This window comes from Anthonomus grandis, chromosome 2, assembly GCF_022605725.1.
Source record: "Anthonomus grandis grandis chromosome 2, icAntGran1.3, whole genome shotgun sequence".
NCBI lineage: Eukaryota > Metazoa > Arthropoda > Insecta > Coleoptera > Curculionidae > Anthonomus > Anthonomus grandis.
In genome coordinates, this window is record NC_065547.1 from 1,135,081 (window position 1) to 1,160,720 (window position 25,640).

The 25,640-nt window shown below is 33.7% G+C and overlaps 2 protein-coding genes across 5 annotated transcripts in view; one reads left to right on the forward strand and one right to left on the reverse strand.

Annotated features, from left to right (window-relative positions):
• The window catches only part of LOC126733518 (ataxin-2 homolog), a 78,461-nt gene extending 53,798 nt beyond the window's left edge, over positions 1-24,663 (forward strand). For all 4 annotated transcript variants that reach the window (XM_050436844.1, XM_050436846.1, XM_050436843.1 and 1 more), the window contains one exon: positions 1-24,663. In XM_050436844.1, coding sequence (XP_050292801.1) covers positions 1-63 — 63 coding nt within the window. In that variant the 3' untranslated portion in view covers positions 64-24,663.
• Positions 14,066-15,063, reverse strand: LOC126733529 (uncharacterized). Its single transcript, XM_050436866.1, has 2 exons — positions 14,664-15,063; positions 14,066-14,568 (listed from the first exon to the last, which is right to left on the reverse strand). The coding sequence occupies exons 1-2, from the start codon at positions 15,061-15,063 to the stop codon at positions 14,066-14,068; spliced, it is 903 nt and encodes a 300-aa protein (XP_050292823.1).
• Positions 24,664-25,640: the final 977 nt, after the last annotated feature.

Genomic DNA, 25,640 nt, shown 5'->3' on the forward strand with positions numbered 1-25,640 from the left:
TTACTAGTTCACCAGCAACATCCCTCCCAGGGCGGAAACCCCCACGGAGGTCCCAACCCTTAACGCTGAGCAGGGGCCGGACTGTTGAATCAGCCGCCGTCGCTGTTGGATCGGGTTCCCTTTTTTAATAGAGAAATTTAATTTAATTTTTACATTTACGATTATGATTAATGTTATTGCGCGCGGTAACGCGGGAGGAACCTCCTCTTTCGTCCTCTCCTTTACCAACGACCATATTCTCCCCCTTCTCCTCATCGTAGTAGGCCCGATGTCGTTCTTTGTTTACCATGTACAGTCGCGGATAGAGTTAGACAAAGATTGAGCGTAAATATAGAAGACTGATGATCAAAGTAATTGTTGAACGATGTGAAATAGTGGGCGGGCGGCGGGCCCTTTACAGATCAGTGGAAATAACGGTGTGATTGTTATTATTGTTGCGTGTGCTACATTATGGTTTTTTTATTATAAGGATTCTCTTATAGGGTCTGAAGTGGTCACGTTATGTTGTGGGAGGAGCTAGAAGGACTATGCGCCATGTTAGAAGGCGTGGCATTGTTTTGTTTTTTTTTTACTAGGTGCAATAGATACATAATTCGTCAACCTAATATTACAAGGTTGTATGTAACAATTATGATAATTTAGGAAAAATCGATTTAAAAAAATGGTCTTACCTAAAACGCAAACGATTAAGTACTTTTCTTTTTTTATTAAACAAGAAAATTAAATGGACAGTAAAAATAATTTATTTTGATATAAAATTCCAAAAAAACAACATTTTCTTCAAAAAATAATTTATTGAAAAATAACAGGATTCCGTTATATTAAAAATAAATTTTCTTTTTTCTAAATGTAACATAGAATTTTGTAACACAAAACTAGTATTTAATTTAACATACACAGCAAAGCATATGACTTTTATTTTCGGCTAAAAATACTTTCATAGTATTGCCTGTCCATCTCGGGAATCCATTTATACATAGACTTTATTGCCTCCACTTTACTTGATGCAAGGGGAATAGCTTTATCGCATCTTTTTAATTCCAGTGGAATAACTAGTTGTTCTGTTTCAGCTGTAACATGCCCCTTTCTCAATTTTCTTTGATGTAAATTTAGAGATTTAAATTTTTCTGTGAGGTTAAAGGTATCTTTATACTTGAGTTCGAAAAACGATCTAGAAAACTGCAAAGAAACTACTTTTGAAAATGGCACAGCATTGTAGTTGAGTTGGCTTGAAAAAGACTGAAAGTCTATAAAATCTTCTTGTTTCATTTGGATAATTGTTTATGGATTATGGAGATTTACTTTTAAAAGGTATCGTAAAAGAGATAAAGGAGAATAGTATTCTACCTTATTTAATGACCTTTCGATTGAACTGTGGATTGCATCTACTTCTCGGATACAAGCATGACCAGGAATAGAAAATATCATTGTGATTTTTGATAGGTTGTTGTGTTTTTGAATTAGGTGACTAAGGTCATAACTCATGAGACTATTTCTATTTTGCGGAACGCAGCTGTCGCTCCACAAAATAATTTTTGTAAATTCTGGATTGTCCTGCATAACTTTATCAAGTATTTTGTAAACCGCACTTGCAATGTCATTTCCCTTTCTTCCATGTAAAGCTTCGCTCCACACAGCACAGTATACTTTATGGAGAGGTGTCCAGTCATATTGTAAACATTTAGTTTACTTTTATAAAAAAAGTTTTTATGTCAGCTTTTGGGCATGTTAAAACGTTTTCTAGATCAAAGCAGAGTTCTCTTTTTTCTTGAATTATCAGGCTTTTTTCCTTTCCTTCTCGGCCAAGGACTATCAACTTTAGTAGTGTTTAAAATATAGTTCTTTTTTTCAACAGCTGAAAGCAGATAATAATTTTTTAAAATCTCCTTTCGTTGTTCATCGCTTATTATTCGAGAGCATTTTTGTAAACAATCTTTTTTGTTTTTAATCTCCTTGGCGAGAACGACCTTTTTTCGCAGAAGAAATATATTCAAGGCCCCGATCAAATTTAGTTTTTCTTATATTGCATGCCCATTCGAATGTAATTTTTTGTCTTTTGCGTGTTAACTTTTTGTTTATCTCATTTATCAAATTATCTTCTTTAGAATCCGTAGTATCATGTGAGGTTGCTGCGTTATGAGAATTATAATATTCTGTTTCAGGGTCTTTTTGTTTTAAGGTGTTTAGCGTTAACGTAGTGGAACAACCGGGAACATTTCTAAAACAAGAATTTAAAACTGTTGGAAATAATTTAAAATTTGCTAATATCTTGTAAAAAAATCGTTTTAAAAAACCAAATAAAACAATAACAATTTTTTACCTATTAAAATTTATTTGCAGCTGAACAGAAGACGGATGAGAAGATTTTTCAATCTCAAATTTGCTGTTTACTTTAAATTGCATTGCAGAATTAGAAGCCTTATACGAGCTAGTAGAGCAGCCAGGATTCTTTCTAAAACAAAACATAAATCTACATTATTGCGTTTTCCTTGACTATACAGAAAATTTAAAATGGTTAAAGTAATATACATATAACATAACAATAAGTTAAGAACCAAAAAGTAATATGATAACTTATATACCTAGTTAAATGGCTTTCTAAGTCTGACTCTTCACATTCCCTTTCACTGCTACTGGATCGGGTTGGAATGTTAATATAACGACCACGAATTTTAATTCTAAAATCAATAAAAAGTGAAAAAGTAAAAAATTAAAAATTCAAAAACGTAAGCTTACATAGCTAAAATAAAAATTTCAAAAATCTTACCTGCATTCTTTTTTCTTTTTTGATTTTTCAGGAAATGTACATTCCTTGTCTTGGTCAGAATCATAACCGTAGCCATCACTAATATCAGTCTCATTTAATGCCATATTTTTAAATAAACTTCTCAACAAATACTTGCTCTGCTCCGATAAACGTTTTAAAATGAATTATAAAAGCAACATTTGCAGGGTTCTATGTTAGTACATAGAACCCTGTAATATTTATTATTTTATTAAACATTTATATTCTAAGGTTCTATGTTTAACTTACAACTATGATATATCCATTTGTCATAATTTTAGGTATACACCTTTGGTTTTTCTTATATTACCAGAGTTCTATGTGAGCTTTAAATTTATTTCCAAAATTATAGTGTAGGGCTCACCACATGGAACTTTGTGATATTACAAACCAAATTTCCCTGGAAATGTTACATACAACCTTGTAATATTAGGGTGACGAATTGTTGTTTTCATTTTAAATTTATCGGCAGTCAAGAAAGTTAATATTTGTCAATAAGTGGAAGTTTTTTTCGCTTTTCCCCGGTATGTGATTCTTAGCGGCTCCTAGTACTTTGTAGGAGGAGCCTAATAATTTGACAGAACGGTCACGTGATCTATGGTTTCGTTTTGATTGGTGCATTGCTTCAGTAAGAAAAAAGAATTTAGTGATTAAACTTTACCCTTGTATATCACTCTTATTATATGGGAGCAGCCAAGAGGTATCACGTGACATGTCAACCAAATGGAAGGCGTGGCTTTGTTTCTTCACAGTTTTGATATTTGCTCTCATTTTTTCTAGAAGTTTAATTTTAGCTTCATTAAGCAATCGGGTGATTCCGTGTTTCTCGTTATTAACTTCAACTGCCTGAAAGGAAAACACTATTTTTTAATATACAGGGTGGTCCAGTTTAAACGTCATTAATTTTAATTAAGTGATACAGAATTTAAAAAGAAATAGACTTTCATTATGAAAATTTTCATAGAAATGTTTAACAGTCGCACTGGGACCCTAACAGTGTATCCGGAGAATATGGAAGGAGGGGGGTTAGGTACTAACCCCAGGTTTCCTTGAAACCGGAACAGGGGGGTTAGCGACTGACCCCAGATTTTTGTGTGTGTAGGTGCTTTTTTTTAAATAATAAAATCAATGATCTTATTGAAAAAAAAAACATTTTATTTTTTTAAAGACTTTAATAAAAAATAAGTGCAAAAAAACTAATTATTATTACAGATTGTGCAATGTCTAGTTGTTTTAATTTGTTCGCTGGCCGTATGCCTAGGGCAAATATACTTTTCGCAATTAGAACATGCCTTCATATATTTTCTTGATCAGCCGATCTTGGACAAATAAAACATCTTCCTTTTTTGGGAATCTTCTGCACAGCGGACCGAGTAGCTGGTCCATTTGCCTATCGACGAACTAAACCTCTTGTTGTGTGCTGGTCCTGTTGACATTCCAAACCAAAAATTTTCAAAGAAGCTATATATTTATTTTGGAGTCCCTTATACTTTGAACGATTTCTCATGTTGATTTGACACAACTCCTTGCCTAAGCATTTTAGAGATATTTTTCTCCCAGATTTTTGTTTTGGATTCTGTCTTGCCCAGTTCTCGTTAGCTTTTATGAAAAGAATATAGGAGTTATAGGCAACTATATCGATCAGATTGAAAAAAACAGCCGTCGGCCATCTTCTTGTGCCACACACACACATGCTACAACTATATGCCCTTACATATTTATCAAGCGTATCGACGCCGGCTTTTGTGGAATTATAGTACAGAATAATTTTTGGCTTGTCATTTTTCACTTGCATATTATGATGTTGTGTAGAAAGAACAGTGACGACCTTCTTCTTTTTGGGTACATAACTTACAAGTGTTTCACGGTCCCGAAAAGCAAAGCGAATAGTGCCGGGAGTTGCATACTTCAACGATTGTGGTCTTAGTTCTGGTAGAACATCTTTTCTATTACTCATTATTGTTCCCACGACTGTAAGATTTTGTTTTAACAAAGCATTTGCTGTTGGCACTGACGTAAATTTTCTGTCCATTGTGATATTGCGACCACTATTCTGCAATTTTGCTAATTCTACAAGACGTTTTACGACTTCTGGACCACTATTGTATTCTTTGGGCTGATTGATTACTTTTCCAGCATATGGTTCTGCAGCAAAACATTAGTAGTTTTATGAGTCACAGAGCACATTAGCTTCGATCCCATATTTACCAGGTTTTGTCGGAATATATAAACGGAATTTGCATCTGCCATGGAATGTTATAAGCTCCTCGTCTATTACAACTGACTCTGAAGTCTGGAAATTTGCCTGTGACACGCTCCCATATATCGCTTGCTGCAGCAAAGTTGTCGTATTCTTTACGAACATCTCGAGTAGTTTTATCATTAAACCTTATACATTTTTGGAGTAGTTGGAAACGGTAGCGTGGTAGCCCTATAAATTGGCAAATTCTCTTCATTGAATAAGTCGATAAGCGGATCTTTGTTTTGCTTGTAAGCACCTGCTGTTATCAAGAAGCCGATGTAGCCTAATATTTCTTCTCTTTCAAAACTCCTAAATTTTTGTATGAAAGAAGATTGTGGAGTGCTTTCTTTTACAAGGGCGAGTTTCTGGTTCGTATATTGCGAAATAAATTCGATGGTGTCGTCATCGAAAAAAAGTCGAATCGCTTCAAGTGGCGTTTTACTCCATTTTTGAGACCTGGCGCTTCTTTCATAACATTAGCAGCAATTTGCCTTCGTCGGGCAATAGGATCAGATTTCCATGTAAGACCTGATGCAGAAATCATGTCAGAATTAATTTGATTTATTACAGATTTAGGCCGTGGACGACGTCTTGCTGTAGAATCTGGAAAAAAACAATCAAAACTACTAATAAACCATTTTGAAGATAGAAGTACCATTATTTTTTTCCGTACCACTACTTTCCTCATCTGATTCCTCATCCATAATTTCTTCAGAAGATTCATGCTGCTCTGATTGAATATTTAAAGCTAATATATGTTACTTACTAGATAATCAGTTATTTTCCGTTTCTTGACAAAAGCGATTGTGCTGTTCACCTTGATCGTCATCGGATTCTTCATCTGAACTTTGCAAATCTGGATCTATGTAATCCCTCACATCATCTTCATCCTCAGCATAAAGAGCTTCTTCCAATTCGCGATCGGTCAAATATCTTCATATCAAAATGAAACAGTTAGAAACTATAAAAAAACTGTATCAGCACTGAACTACACAACAACTGTAACGATACTACTGGTAAAAAGTCGCCAAACGCGGACACATCAGTATTTTTACAAAGGCGTAGGCATTTGGAAAAATACCGATAGGATATTTTCCAAATGCCTGGATTGAAATTAAAAACAGCTAAGGAATGCTACAAAAAAATAGGGGGAGTCAGGCACTGACCCTTTTTTTTACAAATCCAAGCCTAATTTTCTTTTTTTTTTCAAAATTTTTGTAGCTGGCGTTTCTGTACAATTAAACTAAGATATTTTAAAAAACAGTGCCTTAAATCGAAATTTTGCAAGAACAACTTTTTTTCCAAATTAAATGGAAAATCTAACAGTTGACTTCTTATAAAAAAATTATTTTATCGCCTCGCAGATTTTAGGCAAAAAAGGACCCATTACCCATTCCCTCCGTATGTTAAGCCACTGGCATTTTTTTTTTAATTGGCTTCATCAGTAATTGACAATTCACTACAATAACCTGCATGTTAAATTTAATTAAAATTGAGCTGGTAGTTTAAAACAAATAATTGAGGAGTTTGCTGCAAGATGGATGCAGCTTCATTTTTGGATATTATTGGGAAATTAAAAAAAAAACATTTATTTTTTTAATCTTTTGTTTATAACAAACAAACAAAATTTTAATAAAATAAAGAGATGTTTGGGCGATATTTAAGGCCATTTTTAATATTATATTATTTTAATAAATACATAAAAAACATTATAGAAAAATGGAGCTGCATCTTTCTTGCAACAAATGCGTAAAAAATACAGATTTTGTCAGGAAAAAAAACACGAATAATTAACAAAAATACTTTTTATTGTCTAAAAAACCAAAATAATGTATTTTAATATGTCATTCCATGGAGATAATACAAATTAAAAAGCTTATTATTGTCAAAGAACGGAGATTTTTATGAATAAATCCCGGAATAAATATAAAAAAATGAGAACCTTATTCATGTTCTTAAAAAGGACAAACAAACCAAACTAGTGTGATATATTATAAGTACAACATTATACTAAAAATAGTAAATGACATTAACGCAAAGGAAAATAAGCAGTAAAACCTACTTAGTTCGTACGCTGCTCATGTATGTTACTGATCTGCCTGGTCGTCATCCTCTGTTCCAGATACGTTATCAAGTTCTTGGGTCGCTGCCAGTGTTTCACTTGTGAGCTGGTTGTAAAATACCATTTGGTCTAATGAAACAAATCGTGTAGCCAACTGCAATACATCCGTATACTTCGCTTTTTTTAAAGGTATTGGTTGATCATAGACTGGTATACCTAGGTCCAGTTTAATATCGTTTTGAATATCCCTCAATATTTGAAATTTAATAAATATTGGGAGACCAGTAGAAACACTTACTCTTATACAGTGTGTCCCACTTAAGGATTAGCCACCCCTCTAAAATTTTTGTTTCTAGACCAATTTTCAAAAACTTTTTTTTGTTGTATAGATGGTCAAAAATGGCACTTATGAGCCAAGTTCGACATTTAGAGAAAGCAGGTCATGGCCTACTGTATTCAAGTTTGAAATGCGAAAAATCGAGAAGTAGTATTAGCGATATTTATTTTTGAAAAATGGTACTGGATTATTGTTCAGGACCACTTAGAACATAAGTGTACCAAATTTGGTTATGATAGTATACAGGGTGTTGAAATAAATTGGAGTCAAATTTTTAAAAGGCGCAATAACATTCTTAATCAAATACGAATATTTTTTAAATTTTTGGCTAATTGGCATGCGTCTTGAGAACACAAAGGTTGGAAATATCCTTCAATAAACAATCGATCATATTACCATACTATTTTGGGCTTCACAATAATACAACTTCATTTATAAATTTTTTAGTTTTATTTCATTGTTAGGTTGCAATTCACACTTCACTAGTTACTTAATAATGTAATGTAGGCTAAGCAGCAAAAACTGAAAATAATTACCTCAAGGAATTACCTAACACCAAAGATAATAATACTACTAGTATCTTATCTTTGCTAACACTCAAATTTAAAAATTAATGCCACAAAACTAAATATTAGTTTCTTCAATATGTCCTCCATTAATTCTTATACATTTTCCTATGCGTCTTCTGTCGTTTACTACCACCTCTTTTAAATGTACCCTGCTTATTTTATTACACTCTTGTCTAATGCGCTCACAAAGATCATGTAGAGTTTGCGGTCTTGATTTGTACACTTTGTTTTTAAGGGTTCCCCAAAGAAAAAAATCTAAGGGAAAAAGGTCGGGGGAACGTGCTGGCCACTGAATTAATGGACTGTTTCGTATTATCCATCGATTCGGATAATTCTGATTTAGCCAATTCCGCACTACCACTGCATTGTGGATAGGCGCACCGTCAAATTGTATGTGTAAGTTTTTTGTTTCGGCTAACGGCAAATCATCGATTACGTCACTAAAATCACCTTCCAGGAATCGAAGAACATTAAGTCCATTTAGATTTTCATTAAAGAAAAACGGCCCGATTATACGTTCGTTCAAGATACACCCCATACGTTAATTTTCTGTGAATACTGCCTTTTACATTGTATCACCCAATGGGGATTTACGTTACTCCACATTCTAATATTTTGAGATAACACAATGCCGTTTGTAGTAAATGTTGCCTCATCGGTGTATAAAATATTTTTCAACAATGTAGGGTTAGTCAAATACTCGCCTTGTAACCACAAACGATATTTCATCCTGCGTTCTTCATCCCCGTGTTCCAAAGTGTGAAGGAATATAGGCTTGAAAGGCTTCTTGTTATTTTTCTTTAAAAACCTCCATATGCAATTTTTGGAAATATTTAAGTTGGCACTAGCAACTCTAATGCTAGATTGCGGATTAGCATTAAAGTATTCAAGAATTATTTGGTTATTATTATTTGCTCGATTACGATGTAAATGAGGACGTACTCCGGCTACTGAACCAGACTGAACAAACCCGTAGTTTATTCTGGCTATTGTTAAATGGTGGATGTTTTTACCAGGATGTCTCCTGTTAAATTTCGCCGCAGCTTCACGAAATGTTCTAACTCCATCGCCAACTAGCCGCACTACTTCAACTCTTTCGTTTAAATTATAATCACCCATAATTGTTCGCAGTCAAAATGAACTAAATGCATGAAAACTTCGACAAACTGTCAGGAACATTTTCTTTCATAGCATACTTGGGTAAAATTCCCAAAAAATAATTTTTAACCAGACACAATCATACCTTTGGAATTTAACAAACAAACTCATAAAAAAACAAACAAATTGAGCCCAAGATAGTATGATAATATGATCGATTGTTGTTGAAGTATATTTCCAACCTTTGTGTTCTCAAGACACATGCCAATTAGCCAAAAATTTAAAAAATATTCGTATTTGATTAAGAATGTTATTGCGTCTTTTAAAAATTTGACTCCAATTTATTTCAACACCCTATATACTATCATAACCAAATTTGGTACACTTATGTTTTAAGTGGTCCTGAACAATAATCCAGTACCATTTTTCAAAAATAAATATCGCTAATACTACTTCTCGATTTTTCGCACTTCAAACTTGAATACAGTAGGCCATGACCTGCTTTCTCTAAATGTCGAACTTGGCCCATAAGTGCCATTTTTGACCATCTATACAACAAAAAAAAGTTTTTGAAAATTGGTCTAGAAACAAAAATTTTAGAGGGGTGGCTAACCCTTAAGTGGGACACACTGTATAGTTTAAATGTTCCTTACTATACTCAAATATTCGGTATTTCGAAATTTGGAATCTTTGCCGGTTAGCACTTAAGATTACTTTTTTGAAGTGGCCGTTAAAATGAGTGCTAAAGTTGAGAATCGTGTTTTGTCTCACTAAAACGGAAATAAACTGCTTCGATCCTTGCTGGATATAATCAACGTACTGTTGGGGATTAAAAACGTAGTCCTTCTTTCTTAAAAATTTTTCAATGACACCAAAGCACCGGTCACACGGTAGGAAGCTATGACCCGGCTCAGGAAAGCGATGAACAACTTTTTGAATAGACGATGTGCGTACAAGTAAATACAAAAACTGCACCATTATTGACTTTTTGTTTTGCGCTGCCGCATTATCCGAAAATAGGTACAAAACCTTGACGTTTTGAGGAATTATATAGGTAATGTAATGATATAAAAGTGACACTACTTCATTAGGCGATTTTCGAGCCGTAGTTTCATCTATATAGATAAAAGTGCGCTTTGTTAGTCTTACCAGAATGGATGCAAAAGTTATATGTCCACAACTGGCGTTTGTAGAAAGCCTCACCAACAGGAACTTTTGGGAGAGGAAGATTTTGCTGGTGGTCAAAAGTCAAAACTTCCACTTCATCGCTATTTTTACACAAGCCAGTCTTTTCTTTTAAATTCTTAAAAAAACATATCTGCCTTAATTTTGTGACTCTCCTTATCCATTTTCAACTCCTTTCTTTCATTTTCGTCAAGGGTTACATCTTTAAGTTTGCTATGCAACATATCATTTCTTACGTGTCCGAGCGAGGCGCACCAAAACTATAGTTAAAGTTTTCTTTAAAAAATCGATAATAAAAGTCATACGTGACTTGAGGTTTGTATTCAGAGTTGCTCGCACTTTCCGGCTCATAAAGTTCATGCATTTTTTTGACACTTAAGTCCGGAGACAAATAAAATCGTCGAGACTTATTCCTACTATAGTGGGACTCTTCGTGGAAAGCTTTTAATATGTGTGGTTAAATTTTGCAAGATATCCTCTGATTTTCGATTAGGTCTAGTTTTATGCTTTCCCTTGTCACAAAGCAATGATGCAATATTCCTGGCACGAAAAGTTTGCGCAATATGGTCTACTCGTTTCCTTGATATACCGTGAATCGAGCCAAAAGCATGTCTACAAACTCGTTTGTTTGGATTGTTGTCCCAACTTTATAAAATACTTATGAGAACAAGTACGATCTTGTCTTTGATTGTTCTTTTTACGAACTCTTTGAATAGATGTCGTTTGAATCAGACCACCTAAATAAGTATTTTACAAATTTCTGTCACCGATTTTGTTAAATTTTCTAAAATGGTCTTCCTTGTTTCTTCATCTAAACTCCTGGACAAAATTATCGCACCACTAATTCATATCACCACTAATCACATATCAGTTAAAACAGTTATAATATCTTTTCTCGTATAAAAAGCAGAACTGGACAAAAACTATGTTTATGCTTTATCATGGAACATGCTGCTCGTGAGGAGTGAGAATACATCCGCAGGAAAGTTTTCATAATTTGATACGAGGAATGCTGCGAAGACTTCAAGCGGTCATTGCAGCTAGAGGTGGCAATACACGTTATTAAGAATTCATTATGGGTCTATTGTTTTATTTTTGTATCAAAATTGAAGTTAGTGAAAATCGATGCTAATTAGTTACTTAAATCTCGTTTTGTTAAATAGAATATAATTGTTTTTGTTAATTAATAATGCATAGTTAACAATGCTTATAAGTTTGCTTATTTTTTTATCTTTATTAAAAAAAAATCTCTAAAAATCAAGTGGTGCGATAATTTTGTCCAGGAATTCATATTCTGAAAACACCTATACCTACAGTTGCAGTTAGTACCAGTTGATCTCGGCCCTTTCTCTACGCCTTTCCAATCAGTATATATTTTTCCTTCTGAAATCGCCTTTTTTTTAACGTTTCTTTTCCACGCAGCAGGGTTGGCACTTTTTCTGTTCATCACAGGTATTGTGGGCTCCTCTTCGGATACATCATGAGAACCACCTTGAAGTTCCGTAGTCTTAACGGTTTGTTTGTTCAAAGAAGTACGTTTTTTCTTTGGATATTTCTTGGCAAGTGAAGTCAGTGGGGCGATTCTGTAAGAAAAATAGGGAAGGCGTTAAATTTGTTATATCAAGTTTATATTTTTTTACTTTTTAAAATACACAAAACTGCAGCCGAATTTAATAGCAAAATTTACAGTATTTACACATAAGAAAGTACCAGGATTAGAAAAATCGTTCGTAATAACTATTTACCTTACAGAATTCCCCCCCAGGACCTCATCAAGGGCTTCATCAGAACTTGATGGCACAATAGGCCGTTTTTGTAAAACAACCAGTTTTTTTCTTCCACTTCGTTTTCTGGATGAAGGCCCAGCCACTTCAGGATCAGAAGTTTCGTCTAAACTTGTAGGCTCATATGCTGAGCCACTAGGAGCAAATGGATCTGACTCAGATTCACTCATTTTTAAAAAGCACGAATGAGCCACGAAACTGCAGGTCAAAACGAGTCAACAGAGCTAGAAGCAGATTAAACTACGCAGAGCCCAAAACACGTGTTTTTTTATCGCGCGAAAGCGTACCGTACTCACAAAATGCAAATGATACACTGGATGAGATTTTTCACATTGCGAGTCGCGACGCAGCGAAGCCGACGACTCGCGTCTATATCCCAACACTATTGCGGAGAATGCGCTTGTCAGGCAAAATATAATATCGCATTTAAATTTGGAAGATGGGAAAACCATGTATCGTTCTAAGAGCATTTTGTATTTTTTTTGAGTAGGACATATTTTTTCTGCTCGTAAAAATAGTACAAAAAATAGTACAAAATTTTATTTGTAACTCTTTTTTATTTTGTTTTAAATTATTGTATTTAGGAAATACACAAAAATAATGTTATTCTTTTCGTTTAATATAAAAAAATATCGTGTAATATCACTTCACTATCAATTAATTATCACAAACAAAGTTTACTAAAGTAACTCAACTTTTCTCTTTCTTTTCCTTTTTAGGGATTTCAAAGATGTAGTTACTGGTAATGGCTGTCTACGATTTTGTAATTCAGATTTCTTGTTATGAGGGTAGTACTCACTAGAAACTAGAGGGCTTATTGTAGTTGTTTTCATTGCACTAATAGCAGAAATTATAGTTTTGATGTTTTTCTTTGCATAAGTAATTTCTTCTAAATTATTGCTATTTGATATCAAGCTTGTCAGAATGCTTAGTTCTTCCAGAGTTGACTTTTTTTCTAACTGAACGGTATCTCTAGTGTTTTGATTAAGTTGGCAGGATATAAGCTGATGTTCATCATCAATATTATTTTCATCAATATATAATAAAGAATCTTCATCATTCATGGAGAAAATATTTGCTCGTGGAGTAGGAGGGTACCTTGTACAAACCATATGTATATGTTTACACATGTTATACTGTATAGCATAATCGTGGCAAGTACATGAATATGTATGAAGGCAGCATTTACATTCATTGCAATTAAAATTGCATTGGCATACTTCATGAGTATCTTTAATGCATTCAACAGTATAGTATTCTAAACCTGGAGTACTATTCGTGTTCTTAGATGAAGCAACAAGCCATTTCTGTTTAGGAATATCTTCAAAAATTTGAACAGTGTGCGTAAATTGCTCGGCAATTTTATGACGTTTTCTTAACTCACTAAGTTTATAGGGAACCCTGTTTCTTGATATTGTCACCAATCTTCTTAAAAATTTCATACGAAGGCATTCTAAAATGTTATTAATGCTGACATCCAGTCTTCTCTGACATTTTCCTGCCATTTGAGGATTATGTTTCAACTCCTGGTGCCATTTTTCCAGACACATGTTAGTGTTCTTTTTAAATCCTTTCCGGAAACAATGGGCCCATTGTTCAGGTCTTTTTGCATAGTAAGTGGCAAAGTACAGTCCATATTTTTTTGTATCCTCATCACTAGTTATACTTTTTATCAGATTAGTCATCATTTTCTGGAAAGTTAACTCATCAAGTTCATTAATTAATAATTTTATATTTTTCTTAACTTCTTTGCGTTTTTCAACCGAATTTATTTTAGAGAGATTATCATTAAGATTTCTTTTTACATGCCAGTCACATAAAACTTTGTTAGGTGAATGTTCATAAACTTTCACAAAGGCATTATAAAATATATTACAATCGTCCGACATAAAAATTCTGGGCTTAAGTTCTGGAAATTTTTCTTTTAGACAAGAAAAAAAAATCTTATTACTTCTGTCTGGGTAATTGACCATAAAAAAGCTACTAGAAACCCTTCGTAGTCTTCATCGACTACCATAAGTGTTGTAAGCTGTATTTTGTACGGGATTGGTCCCATGAGTTGAATCAATCATTAAAATGTTATGCCCATATTTTGCAAGCATTTCTGTTTGAGCTGCATTCATAAAAATTAAAAGAAAATTATTTTTTCCTATGGTACTATGTTCTACACCATAAGGTTTATACAATAATATAAAATTATCCAAGTTAGACATCTTTTTCAATTTTTCAATTAAAATAGTTACACTTTTAGTGTCGTCTTCATCAAAAATCATGTCTGAATTTATTTTAAAGGATTTACTTACATTATGTAAGTCATGTTTTGTTGTATAGCTAATTCTGGCTGAAGGGTTAAAATTTTTACTCAAATCATTCAAAATTTTGTAATGGGGAATTCCTTGAAACATTTTTCCTGCTAATTGTTCACGTTCAAACTGTGTCATTCGCAGCCTTCCTACTTCCAGCTTATGTCCTATGTGGGTGGATATATACTTGACCATAATGTTCCCTTAAAAAATAATGACAAAATTAGGAAACATGCCAATTTCAGTAGAAATGTTTCTACTATTCCTATAAAAGTAATCTTAAAAATATAGTACCTACCTTTGTAATTTATATTTGTTGTTATCCTTGCTGGACAAATAGACCCAATTTTATTTGAACCCTTAACTTTTGGTTGCCGCTCTCTTTTTGTATTTTTGACATTTTCTGTGTAGTTTCCAGATCGGTGACAAATATATTTTATTATTTTTGATTTGTCATTGAGACTTCTGGAATTTAAAAGAACATATGATGACTGATTATTTGTCTCTATATCAAGCTTCCACTCCTTAAACTCATCAAATGAATTAAATTCCAGGTTTTCTTGCTTCAATGGTAAGTCATGCACATTGGAAAAATGCTGATCCAGTTCAGTCATTAAAGAAAACAAAGTGCTGCATAAAGGGCATTTTAAGGTCTTTAAAGTGGATGGTTTCACGAAATCTTTGTGTTTCCTTTTCATGTGAACGTTAATATTTGATTTTGTACTACATTTCGTCCCACACTCCGTGCAAACATACACAATTTTTCTACAAAAAATGGGAATTAATATTCTTACAATCTCAATAATGATAATAACTTACTGGGCATTAACCTGCTCCTCCATTTTTTGAAATGAAACACAAGAACACAATTGTGATATAAAACAAATAACAAGTGATAATCACATAATAACTTTGCCAGATTTGCCTTTGCAAAATAACAAATAAACCACACTCCGCATCAGTCCACACAACAACAGCTGATGGGATGGAAAGAATGTGACATTTAACATTGAACGACCAGAGGCATGCGCAATGTCTCGCATTAGTGTTGGGATATAGACGCGAGTAAGCCGACGGACTATGCGCAATCCCAACGAGCATTTACGATCGCTTGGTGCAAAAAATTACACGCACCCATATTGCACCAAACGAATAAGGATGCAAATACAAAAATTCGTGTAACTTATTAGCCTATTTATTATCGGATCTGCATCATTTTTACACCATTGGATTCGCTATATTTTTTACATATAGCGTATGTTTTAACATTAATTGACCAAAAATTGGAGCTGTACCCATCTTACAGCAAGGTCCTCAATTATTCTTAATTTTAACACCCTGTATCTTTGTTACTAAACATTTCTGAGAAAAATTTTGTGATGAAAGTCTATTTCTTTTTAAATTCTCATTCACGTATTTAAATTAATGACGTTTTAACTGGACCACCCTGTAGATGAGAACTAATTGAAAATCCTATAGTTCTTAGTGCCCTCCCTCAGGTATTGGCGGCCATCTTTGATTGAATTGTAGTAGCAGAAACGTCACGTGACGTTTTTTTTTATACGAGGAATATTTAAAAAATTCTTTATACATGTTAGTTTAATTAAATCCCAAACTACTACTGCCCGGGAGAAACTATGTATATTTCCATATTTGGATGTTGTGGGAGGAGCCTATTTTTTTAAGGCATAAAGGGCGTGGCTCTTGTTTCTTTATTACCAGGGCCATTCGAAATATTTTTATTATTTCCACATCGGACCAGAAATGGGTCTGCTTATACTGACTTAACGTGATTTTATCCGCGACTGTATTACGGTTTCTTAAATATCATTCGTAATGGTATTACATTATATCATATATATTTATATATATATATATAGTTTTTTTAAATTGGATGGATAGGATAAAAAATCAAAATAACTACTCATTTTAGGTGACTATGTTAATATTTTTCCTGATCCAGCAAATTATCGAAGTAATCAATTTTTTATTGCTATTGTGGTAGTACCTGTCTCATTCTAACCCTCCCGTTTCCTTTCCCTCTCCCTCCACCCTTCTCCAGTAATGTTATAGTACATATTTATTTATCGCATAAATTTCATAATTTTATTTAAAACGATATTGTCTCAATTAATTGTATATTAGTCACATACATCGAGGTCCACAAGTTAGGTCTACTTTCTGTACATACTTAAATTCTTATGTTTTTTTTTTGTTTTAATTTATTATCGAAAACAAATGAATTTAAGTCATATTAACAGCATGAAAACGGTCGGTTACTAATGTTTATGTGTGTTTTTTGGGATACCGGTGACAATTGTAACAAAATAACCATTTGATTTTTTTGTACGTCATGTTTGTTCAAGTAAAGTAATAATATTTTAGAAGCATATATATACTTTGCACTAAAAAATCAATATGAACACACATGGGTGTTAAATGTAACAGTTATTAAAAGTACTAATTAACACGTTGAAGGACACTAACACATTTTAGAAGTTGTCAATTTTAGCAATTAGTTTAAATTTTGACGCTGATTGACGTTCTGTCACAATATTAAGAATTTACCAGAGGCGATAATGACACAACGCTGATCAGCGTTGTGTCACATCATAATTCCACATAATAATGTGACTGTGTCACAACGCTGATCAGCGTTATTTGTTTTTCTTTTTAAATGAAAGTCAACACTTAAGAGAAATTTCTTTATTTGAAAAGATACATGGGTATGGCTTAAGAAAGACTAATTTATACTAATTAGCATTTTTTTTTTCATGCCACTCCTCGAAACAGTCTGGACATAATGGTGGCTTGTCTCCTTACGTATTTTCTTGCGTGTGCATAACCTGCATTTCAAAAAAACAGATTTTTTGTTTGATTTTGCGGTAGGCTCACCGGGATTTTTTTCTGGCCAGTGGCCATTTGAACTTAGTCCAGGCTGTTGTGCATAGAAAAAACTTCAGAGAAATTTTTCTCTGAGCGTCGATTGTCATGTTTTTGACTACGTATTAAATCTTTTGCTTCAATATCCCTAGGCAATTGAATTAAACATTTTATTAATTTATCTCTATATTGAAGATATCGGAATGTTCTGGAGTTGCCTTTGCAGAATTTACGAGTAAGATAATGCGCATTCCACGCCGTTACATCAATTAAATGAAAAAGAGCCTTTTTGTACCATCGCATGGTTTTTCTGGGGGTGGAGTAGGTCGATGTCATTTGATCGCAGCGGTCAATGCCGGACATATGATCATTGTACGTGGCTATTTCTTTAGGTTTCATTTGCTCTTTTCCATATCGATTTTCTACGCAGACCATCTGAGGATGGTTTCGGGTAGTAATCACCAACATGTCACGCTTATCCCGCCATTTAGACACAGAAACTTGTTTCCTCCTAACCCAAAAATGTTGGCCCTTTTTTAGTTTTCTTTTAATTAAAGTTTTTGGGTTACTTTTCCTGTTTGAACGTAAAGTGCCATTGGTGTGCGTCTTGAAACTTAGCAATTTTTCGGACAACGCTATTGTAATAGTTATCCATAAACAGCTCATGACCTTTCATTAAATAAGGTTTCATAAGTCTTAGCACTAGAGCTTCAGTCTTAGTGTTGTCTGACTCGTCATCTTCGTTTACTGGACCACTGTATAATTCCATATTTAGGAGGTAGCCGTCCTAGATGTAGATGTTGTTAGTTCAAAAAATTTAGGGGAAACTGGCCTAAAATGACATACCCTAAACAAAAGCTTCCACAAAACTTAGGAATATTTATTGATGACCATTCATTTCAAGTTCAGTGAGTTCGTTAGTTTATGCCAGTTCCCATGGAAGACAACAAAGCTTTAATTTTTTTCACTTTAAAATATTGATGCCAAATTTTAAAAAAAATGTGCAGTATGTCATTTTAGGCTTATACTTGGGCAAAATGACATACACCTTTTTATAGATAATGTTGCAAATAAAAAAGGTAGAAATAACGAAAAAACAAATGTCTATTCAGTTACAAAGTTCGCAAGTAAAAAACTTAGTGCGACGGAAGACCCCTGCGCATTCTGCGTGACGCCACTTTTTACATTTTTGACACCGCAGCCAAAGCTCGCCTGATTTGGACTGGGAATAAAGGCTGTTGCAATAGATACACGCAGCATCTTCATCATCGTCTTCGACCTCAGCAAATGGATCTTGATTTTTTTCTTCATCATCGGTCCACAATTTGACTTTAACCTGGTTACGTTTTGCACGTCGCTCCAAGACTAAACGTTTCTCTTCTTCTTTCGCCTTGAGTTCTTCCATGTTAGGTGTAGATGTTAGCACAACCGTTCCCTGTCTTTTCCGATTTGTTCGTTTAAAAGATGCTGATACCTTGGGTATTGGAATGATGCTTTCCACGGAAACCCGGCTACTGTCTAATATATTATCTTCTTCTTCATTTGGAGTTATATGGGATGGTCCAGGTCTGCCTGTCGGCTTGTGATGGTGGAGGGGATGTGTTTGGATGAGGTCCTTGGTGGTCTCGTGTTTGTAATTCCGGATCATTTTGTTCAGGGATGGCGGTTGTTAATGATGCAGCGAACATCCAGTCGGGAAAAACATTGGCGTTAAACGGATGGATTCCGGTTTTTTTAAACCCACTAACGGCATTTTCCATAGTTGCACTGCGTTCATAGGCTTCAGAAAATAGCTTTCCTACTTGAAAAGGAGATACAGTGCGACCTGGATTATTCTTGAGCCACTTTGTAATCGCTTGGTTATAATAAGCAGATAGAGGACCAAAAAATGACACATCCAGGGGTTGTAATCGGTGTGTGCAATGCGGAGGAAAGCAAATCATTAGGACACCATTTTCTTTAGCCAACGTAATAACTTCCAATTGTTTGTGGCTAATGTGACCATCAAGCAGTAAAAGGGTTTTCTTATTTTGAGATGAATGTGTAAACTTTATAAAATGTTTCAGCCGCTTACAAAACAGGTCACCTGTCATCCAGCCCGATTCTTGAAACAAGCCCAATGTCCCAGCTGGTGCGTCATCAATTAACTCTGGCTTCCATTTTTTTCGAGAAAAAACCAGAGCCGGTGGCACAAAATTACATATTGGATTCATAGCACAAACTACAGAAGTGTGTGCCCCCCGCTCTGTACTTGTAATGGCACCAACCTGCTTTCTTCCCTTTGTGGCCATAATTTTTTGCGGACGTTGAACCGTAGAAAGCGCAGACTCGTCAACATTGTAGATACGGTCAAAGGTTATGTTATGTTCCGCTACTGTATGTTCCAATAAATTGAAAAAAATTTCAACTTGCGGCTTATTGAAACCCTGCGCACGAGCCGCTGAAGTGGCTTCCGGTGTTCTGAGTGAAATGTTAGGATTGCGCCCCCTAAAGCCCACAAGCCAATCCCAGGCAGCGTTTTTCTTAATCCTGTTAAATCTGTGGGGTAACTTCTTCCTTTCAGCTAATTCAAATGCCAATTGCCTGACCTCTGTTGTGTTCAGGCCAAACATGCATGTTTCCAATTTCTTAATATGTTGCACTATCTCGCGTTCAAGTTCTGCAGAAAATGTAGGTCCATAACGACCCAAACCTTTTTGAGAACCTTTTATTCTTTTATTTTTATCCTGTGCCCTTCGTCTAAGGGTTGCTTGCGGTACACCATATCTTTTAGACGCCGCCAACCAGCCTAGATCACCGTTTTGGACTGCTTTAATAGCTTCGCTCATGCTTGCCTCACCCCAATTTTGACGCGTCGATTTACGCGTATACTTTCCAACCGTATTATGTGAAATCATAAAGACATAGGTATAGGTTTCAGCCTAATGCCTATGTCGTTTTACACCAACACTGTGTATGTCATTTTACCCAAAGAATAAGTGTGTTAGAAATGACCCAAATACTTATTAAAAACACAAAAAAAACGGGGTTAAATCACATCAAAATAAAGAAAAAAGTCTATTTTTTACCTGGACTAACCGTACTTAGGCTTATTGTACCTATGCATTTATACCTATGCTTTTTGCAAGTGATATCGAGAAATTAGGAAACCACAGAACAATGTTTTCAGGTTCGGAAAAAGTTTTTTTCGGTATTTCTTAAAAACACGTGTATTCTGCTCCGCAGAGTAGACTCGACTGAGGTCACAGCTGCAAACCAATTACATTTTGTCATTTACGACAGCGTTGCCACTTCTCAAATTAGAGAAGTGGCCGATATGCCATTTTACCCTAGTATGTCATTTTAGGCCAGTTTCCCCTAAGTCCATATCGAGACTTCTTATTCTTTATTCAAACTCTGAATTTTAATCTTCCACGAAAACTCAATTACGATTCATCAATTGAAAGTTCCTTGGAAGGGCTATAAACACTCTGAAATTGCTGAATTAGCATGTCTATTAGGGGCTGGATTTTATCCTTGCCTTTAGAATTCACTCGAGAACAACATAAAACCCTTAAGATTAGCTCAAACCTTCTGGATGACATTATATATGAAAATATGGGATGAAAATACAATGTATCCGAATAAGAAAAATAGCGTCGCATGTTCTTGGTAGAAACTTGTCCTTGTAATAGGCATAGACCCAAAAACATCTTTATTTCTTGGTTGCTTACCGGGCGAAAACTTGCATGTCTGCTATAGCGTGTTTTAGGTCTATTAGTATTTGTTAATGATATACCGTAGTTGTTTGTACAGTCAACAAGGTAGTTTAATATACTTGAAGTAAACAGTCATTCAAACACTTCCATAACTGTTGAGTGTGGTCCAATATTTATTTTTAAAACGTTGCTGCCCTCATCAAAGTTAAAATCAGAAATTGGAGCGATCATAGGTTCCCAGGGATCTATATCCGAGACTAATGGTGAAGAAGGTCTTGGCGTGTGTGATGGAGAATCCTCTGATGAAACAACTTCGTCATCTAATACAGGTACTGTGTTTTTTTGCTTGTACGTGACTGTCTTTCTATATTTGGAGCACTCGAAGACAGTTCATCACTTTCATCAGATTCGGAAGATGGTTCATAATTTTTGTCAGTGGATACAACGTTTTTTAAGTTTTATTCATTTTCAGACATTGCTTTTAATTTAAGTGAAGCAATTTCAAAAATAGCTTTAACGGGTGCACAGTTACACTGAAAGATGTGTAAGCTGTTGTAAAACTGTAATGTTTTCCCAAAAAGTTCAAATTGGCTGATTTTCAAAAATGCTTGTAGTTTCAAAAGTTTTTGAGGTAAAAAAGCGGTTAATACCTTAAAAGGTGCACCGTGGAACGTTTTACCTTTGAGTGAAATTCTTATGACATAACCTCAAATATTTTCCAAGATATCTTAAAAAATGTAAAATTGGACAAAAAAAAATGATGATTACGAAAATCACCTTAGCAAAACGAAGTTTTCAGTTACAAAGATAACAACGTTTTGTAAGTTTCATTCACCTTCAGACATTGCTTTTAATTTAAGTGAAGGAATTTCAAAAATGGCTTTAACGGGTTCACAGTTACACTGAAAGATGTGTAAGTTGTTATAAAATTTTAATGTTTTCTCAAAAAGTACAAATTGGGTAATTTTCTAAAATGCTTGTAATTTCAAAAGTTTTTAAGGTACACAGACCGTTTATATCTCAAAATGTACATCGGAGAACGTTTTTCCTTTGAGTGAAATCTTATGCAATAACCTCAAATATTTTCCATCTTAAAAAATGTAAAATTTGACAAAAAACATTGGTGATTACGAAAATCACTTTAGCAAAGCGAATTTTTCAGTTACAAAATCACCCTAGATCACAACGTTTTGTAAGTTTCATTCATCCTCAGGCATTGCTTTTGACTTAAATGAAAGAATTTGAAGAATATCTTTAACGGGAGCAGAGATACACTGAAAAATGTGTAACCAATTGTCAAATTTTACTGTTTTCTCAAAAAGTTCAAATTGCCTGATTTTCAAAAATGCTTGTAATTTTAAAAGTTTTTGAGGTACAAAAGCGGTCAATACCTTAAAGTGTGCATCGTGGAACGTTTTACCTTTGAGTGAAATCCTTATGACATAACCTCAAATATTTTCCAAAATATCTTAAAAAATTTAAAATTGGACAAAAAATGGTGGTTACGAATATAACCGAAGCCGAGCAATTTTTCAGTTATAAAATTACGCCGTATGACAATGTTTGTTTTTTCACTGTTTTCTCAAAAAATTCAAATTGGCTGATTTTTAAAAATGCTTGTACATATACAACGTTTTGTATGTTTGTTTCATCTTCAGACATTGCTTTTAATTTAAGTTAAGGAATTTCAAAAATAGCTTTAACGGGTGTACAGTTACACTGAAAGATGTGTAAGTTGTTGTAAAATTTTAATGTTTTCTCAAAAAGTTCAAATTGGCTGATTTTCAAAAATGCTTGTAGTTTCCAAAGTTTTTGAGGTAGAAAAGCGGTTAATACCTTAAAATGTGAACCGTAAAACGTTTTACCTTTAAGTGAAATCTTATTCAATAACCTCAAGTATTTTCGAAGATATCTTAAAAAATGGAAAATTGGACAAAAAAAATTGATGATTACGAAAATCACCTTAGCAAAAAGAATTTTTCAGTTACAAAATCACCCTAGATAACAACGTTTTGTAAGTTTCATTCATCTTCAGACATTGCTTTTAATTTAAGTGAAGGAATTTCAAAAATAGCTTTAACGGGTGCACAGTTACACTGAAAAATGTGTAAGCAATTGTAAAATTTGACTGTTTTCTCAAAAAGTTCAAATTAGCTAATTTTCTAAAATGCCTGTAGTTTCAAAAGTTTTTGAGATACAAAAGCGGTTAATATCTCAAAATGTGCATCCTGGAACGTTTTACCTGTGAGTGAATTCTTATAACCTCAAATATTTTTGAAGATAATCTAATAAATGTAAAATTTTACAAAAAAAATTGATGGGTGCGAAAGTCACTTTAGCAAAGCGAATTAACATCTTAAACACTATGCATGTACGTGTATCCTTTATTGGATCCTTAATCTCTTTTTTTTGTTTAAAAAACCGCTACTTAGAGCATATTGACATATATTCATTGATAACCCTGTTAGCTGTTTCCTCGTAAACCGATTATGGCAGTATGCTCTACATTTGTTTTTCTCGGTCTAGATTTCATTTTGCCAAACCAAATTAGGAATATTTAATAAAATTTGTATAAACTGAACAGTTCATCTAGGCTCGCCTTATGTTACAATTGACGTGGGTCTCTCTCTACAATAGAAAATGGAAATCGAGCAGTTTATGTTTGACTTGTGGGCCGCCCTGTACGATCCCTTCGTTCCAAATTTATCTCGCTAATTGTTAAGTTATACCCTTTTTATTTTTAAATAGTTATATTTTTGTTATTGCATTTTTTTTTGTTGTATATTTGAATTGTCACGGTCATTTTCCGGGTTATTATAGAAATTTTTCATTTTTTCTTGATGTAGGTATGTTGTGTTTCTTTTTTTTTTTTGTTAATTTTCCCGCAATGATTATTTTATTCGAGAAAATTAAAGAAAAAAAGAAGAAAAAAGGTATTTTCAATTATTAAATTAGTACCACATATTGTGGTAACCATTTGTACGCTGTTTGTAATGAAAAGCGTAAAAATAGTGAAATTTTTGTGCAACAGCTTAATTAGCTGCCAAAAATCGGTGTTTTTTGAGTTGAATTGTTGCTTGCATTAAGTTATATCAAGAATGTTTTTCTCGAATCACCCCCATAGGTAAGCTTCTTGGGGGTGTTACTTTTCCCTGTTATGAATACCAAAGAGAAACTATTTCATTAAGAATTTGCACAAACAATTGAATTTAAATTAGTACTGCCTATTAGTTGGTACGTGGCTGATTATAAGAAAACTTGGCAACAAGGCACGATAAAAACTGAACGTAACGTTGCCAACAGTTTATTTATTTATTATTCATCTAACGCTAATGCAACCGACAATTCAATAAAAAGAAAAAAATTTAATGCGAAATTATTTAAATCGATATGCGCTCGCGCAAAATCCATCGTTGCGCCCGCGCGTTCACGTGAAAGGTGCCTTAGTTATACGGGGTGATTTCCAAAAGTTATAATCAGCGCAATAAAATCCGTATATGAGCACCCCGTATACCTTATGATAATTATGTAACTGATTATTATTGTTAAATATTGTCTTTTTTTTGTGTTTTTTCAAATTGTTGTTCTGGCACCAGTAAATTGTTAAAAAAAAAATGTTTATTCAAATTTTGTAATTTTTGAGTTTGAAGAGTAAAAAAAGAGAATCATTGGTTTTTTTTTGTTACAAATAAAGTGGTCATTGATATTTTATTTGTACGACTTGTAGTTTTATTTAAACGTTAATCAATATTATTCAATACACATACTTGGGATGAAGTGTAGATTACCAAGCAAAATGCAAGTCATTTATGCTGGTTGTTTCAGAACTATGGGATCAAACTTCTAGGGGTTGGTCAGTGCAACAGTAGAATCCATTTGAGTATAGGAACCCATGTCCGGAAATATGTCACTACGGCCCTAAGACACGTTTAAATTTAGAAAAAATATTAATTACCTAAATAGGATCTGATGCATTTATTTTTATCTTTTGTATATGGGTCATTCTCATTTAACTTTGATATTTGATGTCTTCAAGACTTTTTTCTTCAGGTTTTGTTTGTTAGTGTCGATTAGATGTTTTAAAATAAAAACTAAACACGGATTAATCACATGTTTAGGAAATAATATATCTTGATTTTATCAATGTAATTTTATTTCATTTTAAAGTCACAAAATGTCAAGGTTCGTCACGGTCTCTTTCTTAGTTGCTTTCATACTATCATGATTTTTCGTTAAGGAATTGTTTTTTACTTAGGCTTTACTTAGATAACTAAAAAATATTGATTTAATTTTTAACTTTTCGCCTATAGGAAACACGTCTTTGCTTTTCGTATTTATTAAATTCTTTCAAAGTATTGTCTCTAAAAAATATGTCAGGTTCGTCACTACTATTAAGAAAGCGTAAAATTCTTATATGGACCAATTTACTATTTCCAGTTAACCACCTGCTTGCTAAATGAAACCATAGTGTCGCTACGCAGTGTAAAGAAAGTGTTTTTTTAGTTAAATACTGTGTTTAAAAAAGTGTTTTCTTGTGACTTTAAGGTGAGTATGTTTATTGCTTGTCAGTTACGTCACGCAAATAACTTTAAATTTCTTTATATTTTCTTAAAACTAATTATTGTATTTTGTTAACCAAAGCAAACTAAAAGTTAGGTTATGTTTACAATGAAATACCGGTCGCCGGTCATAGT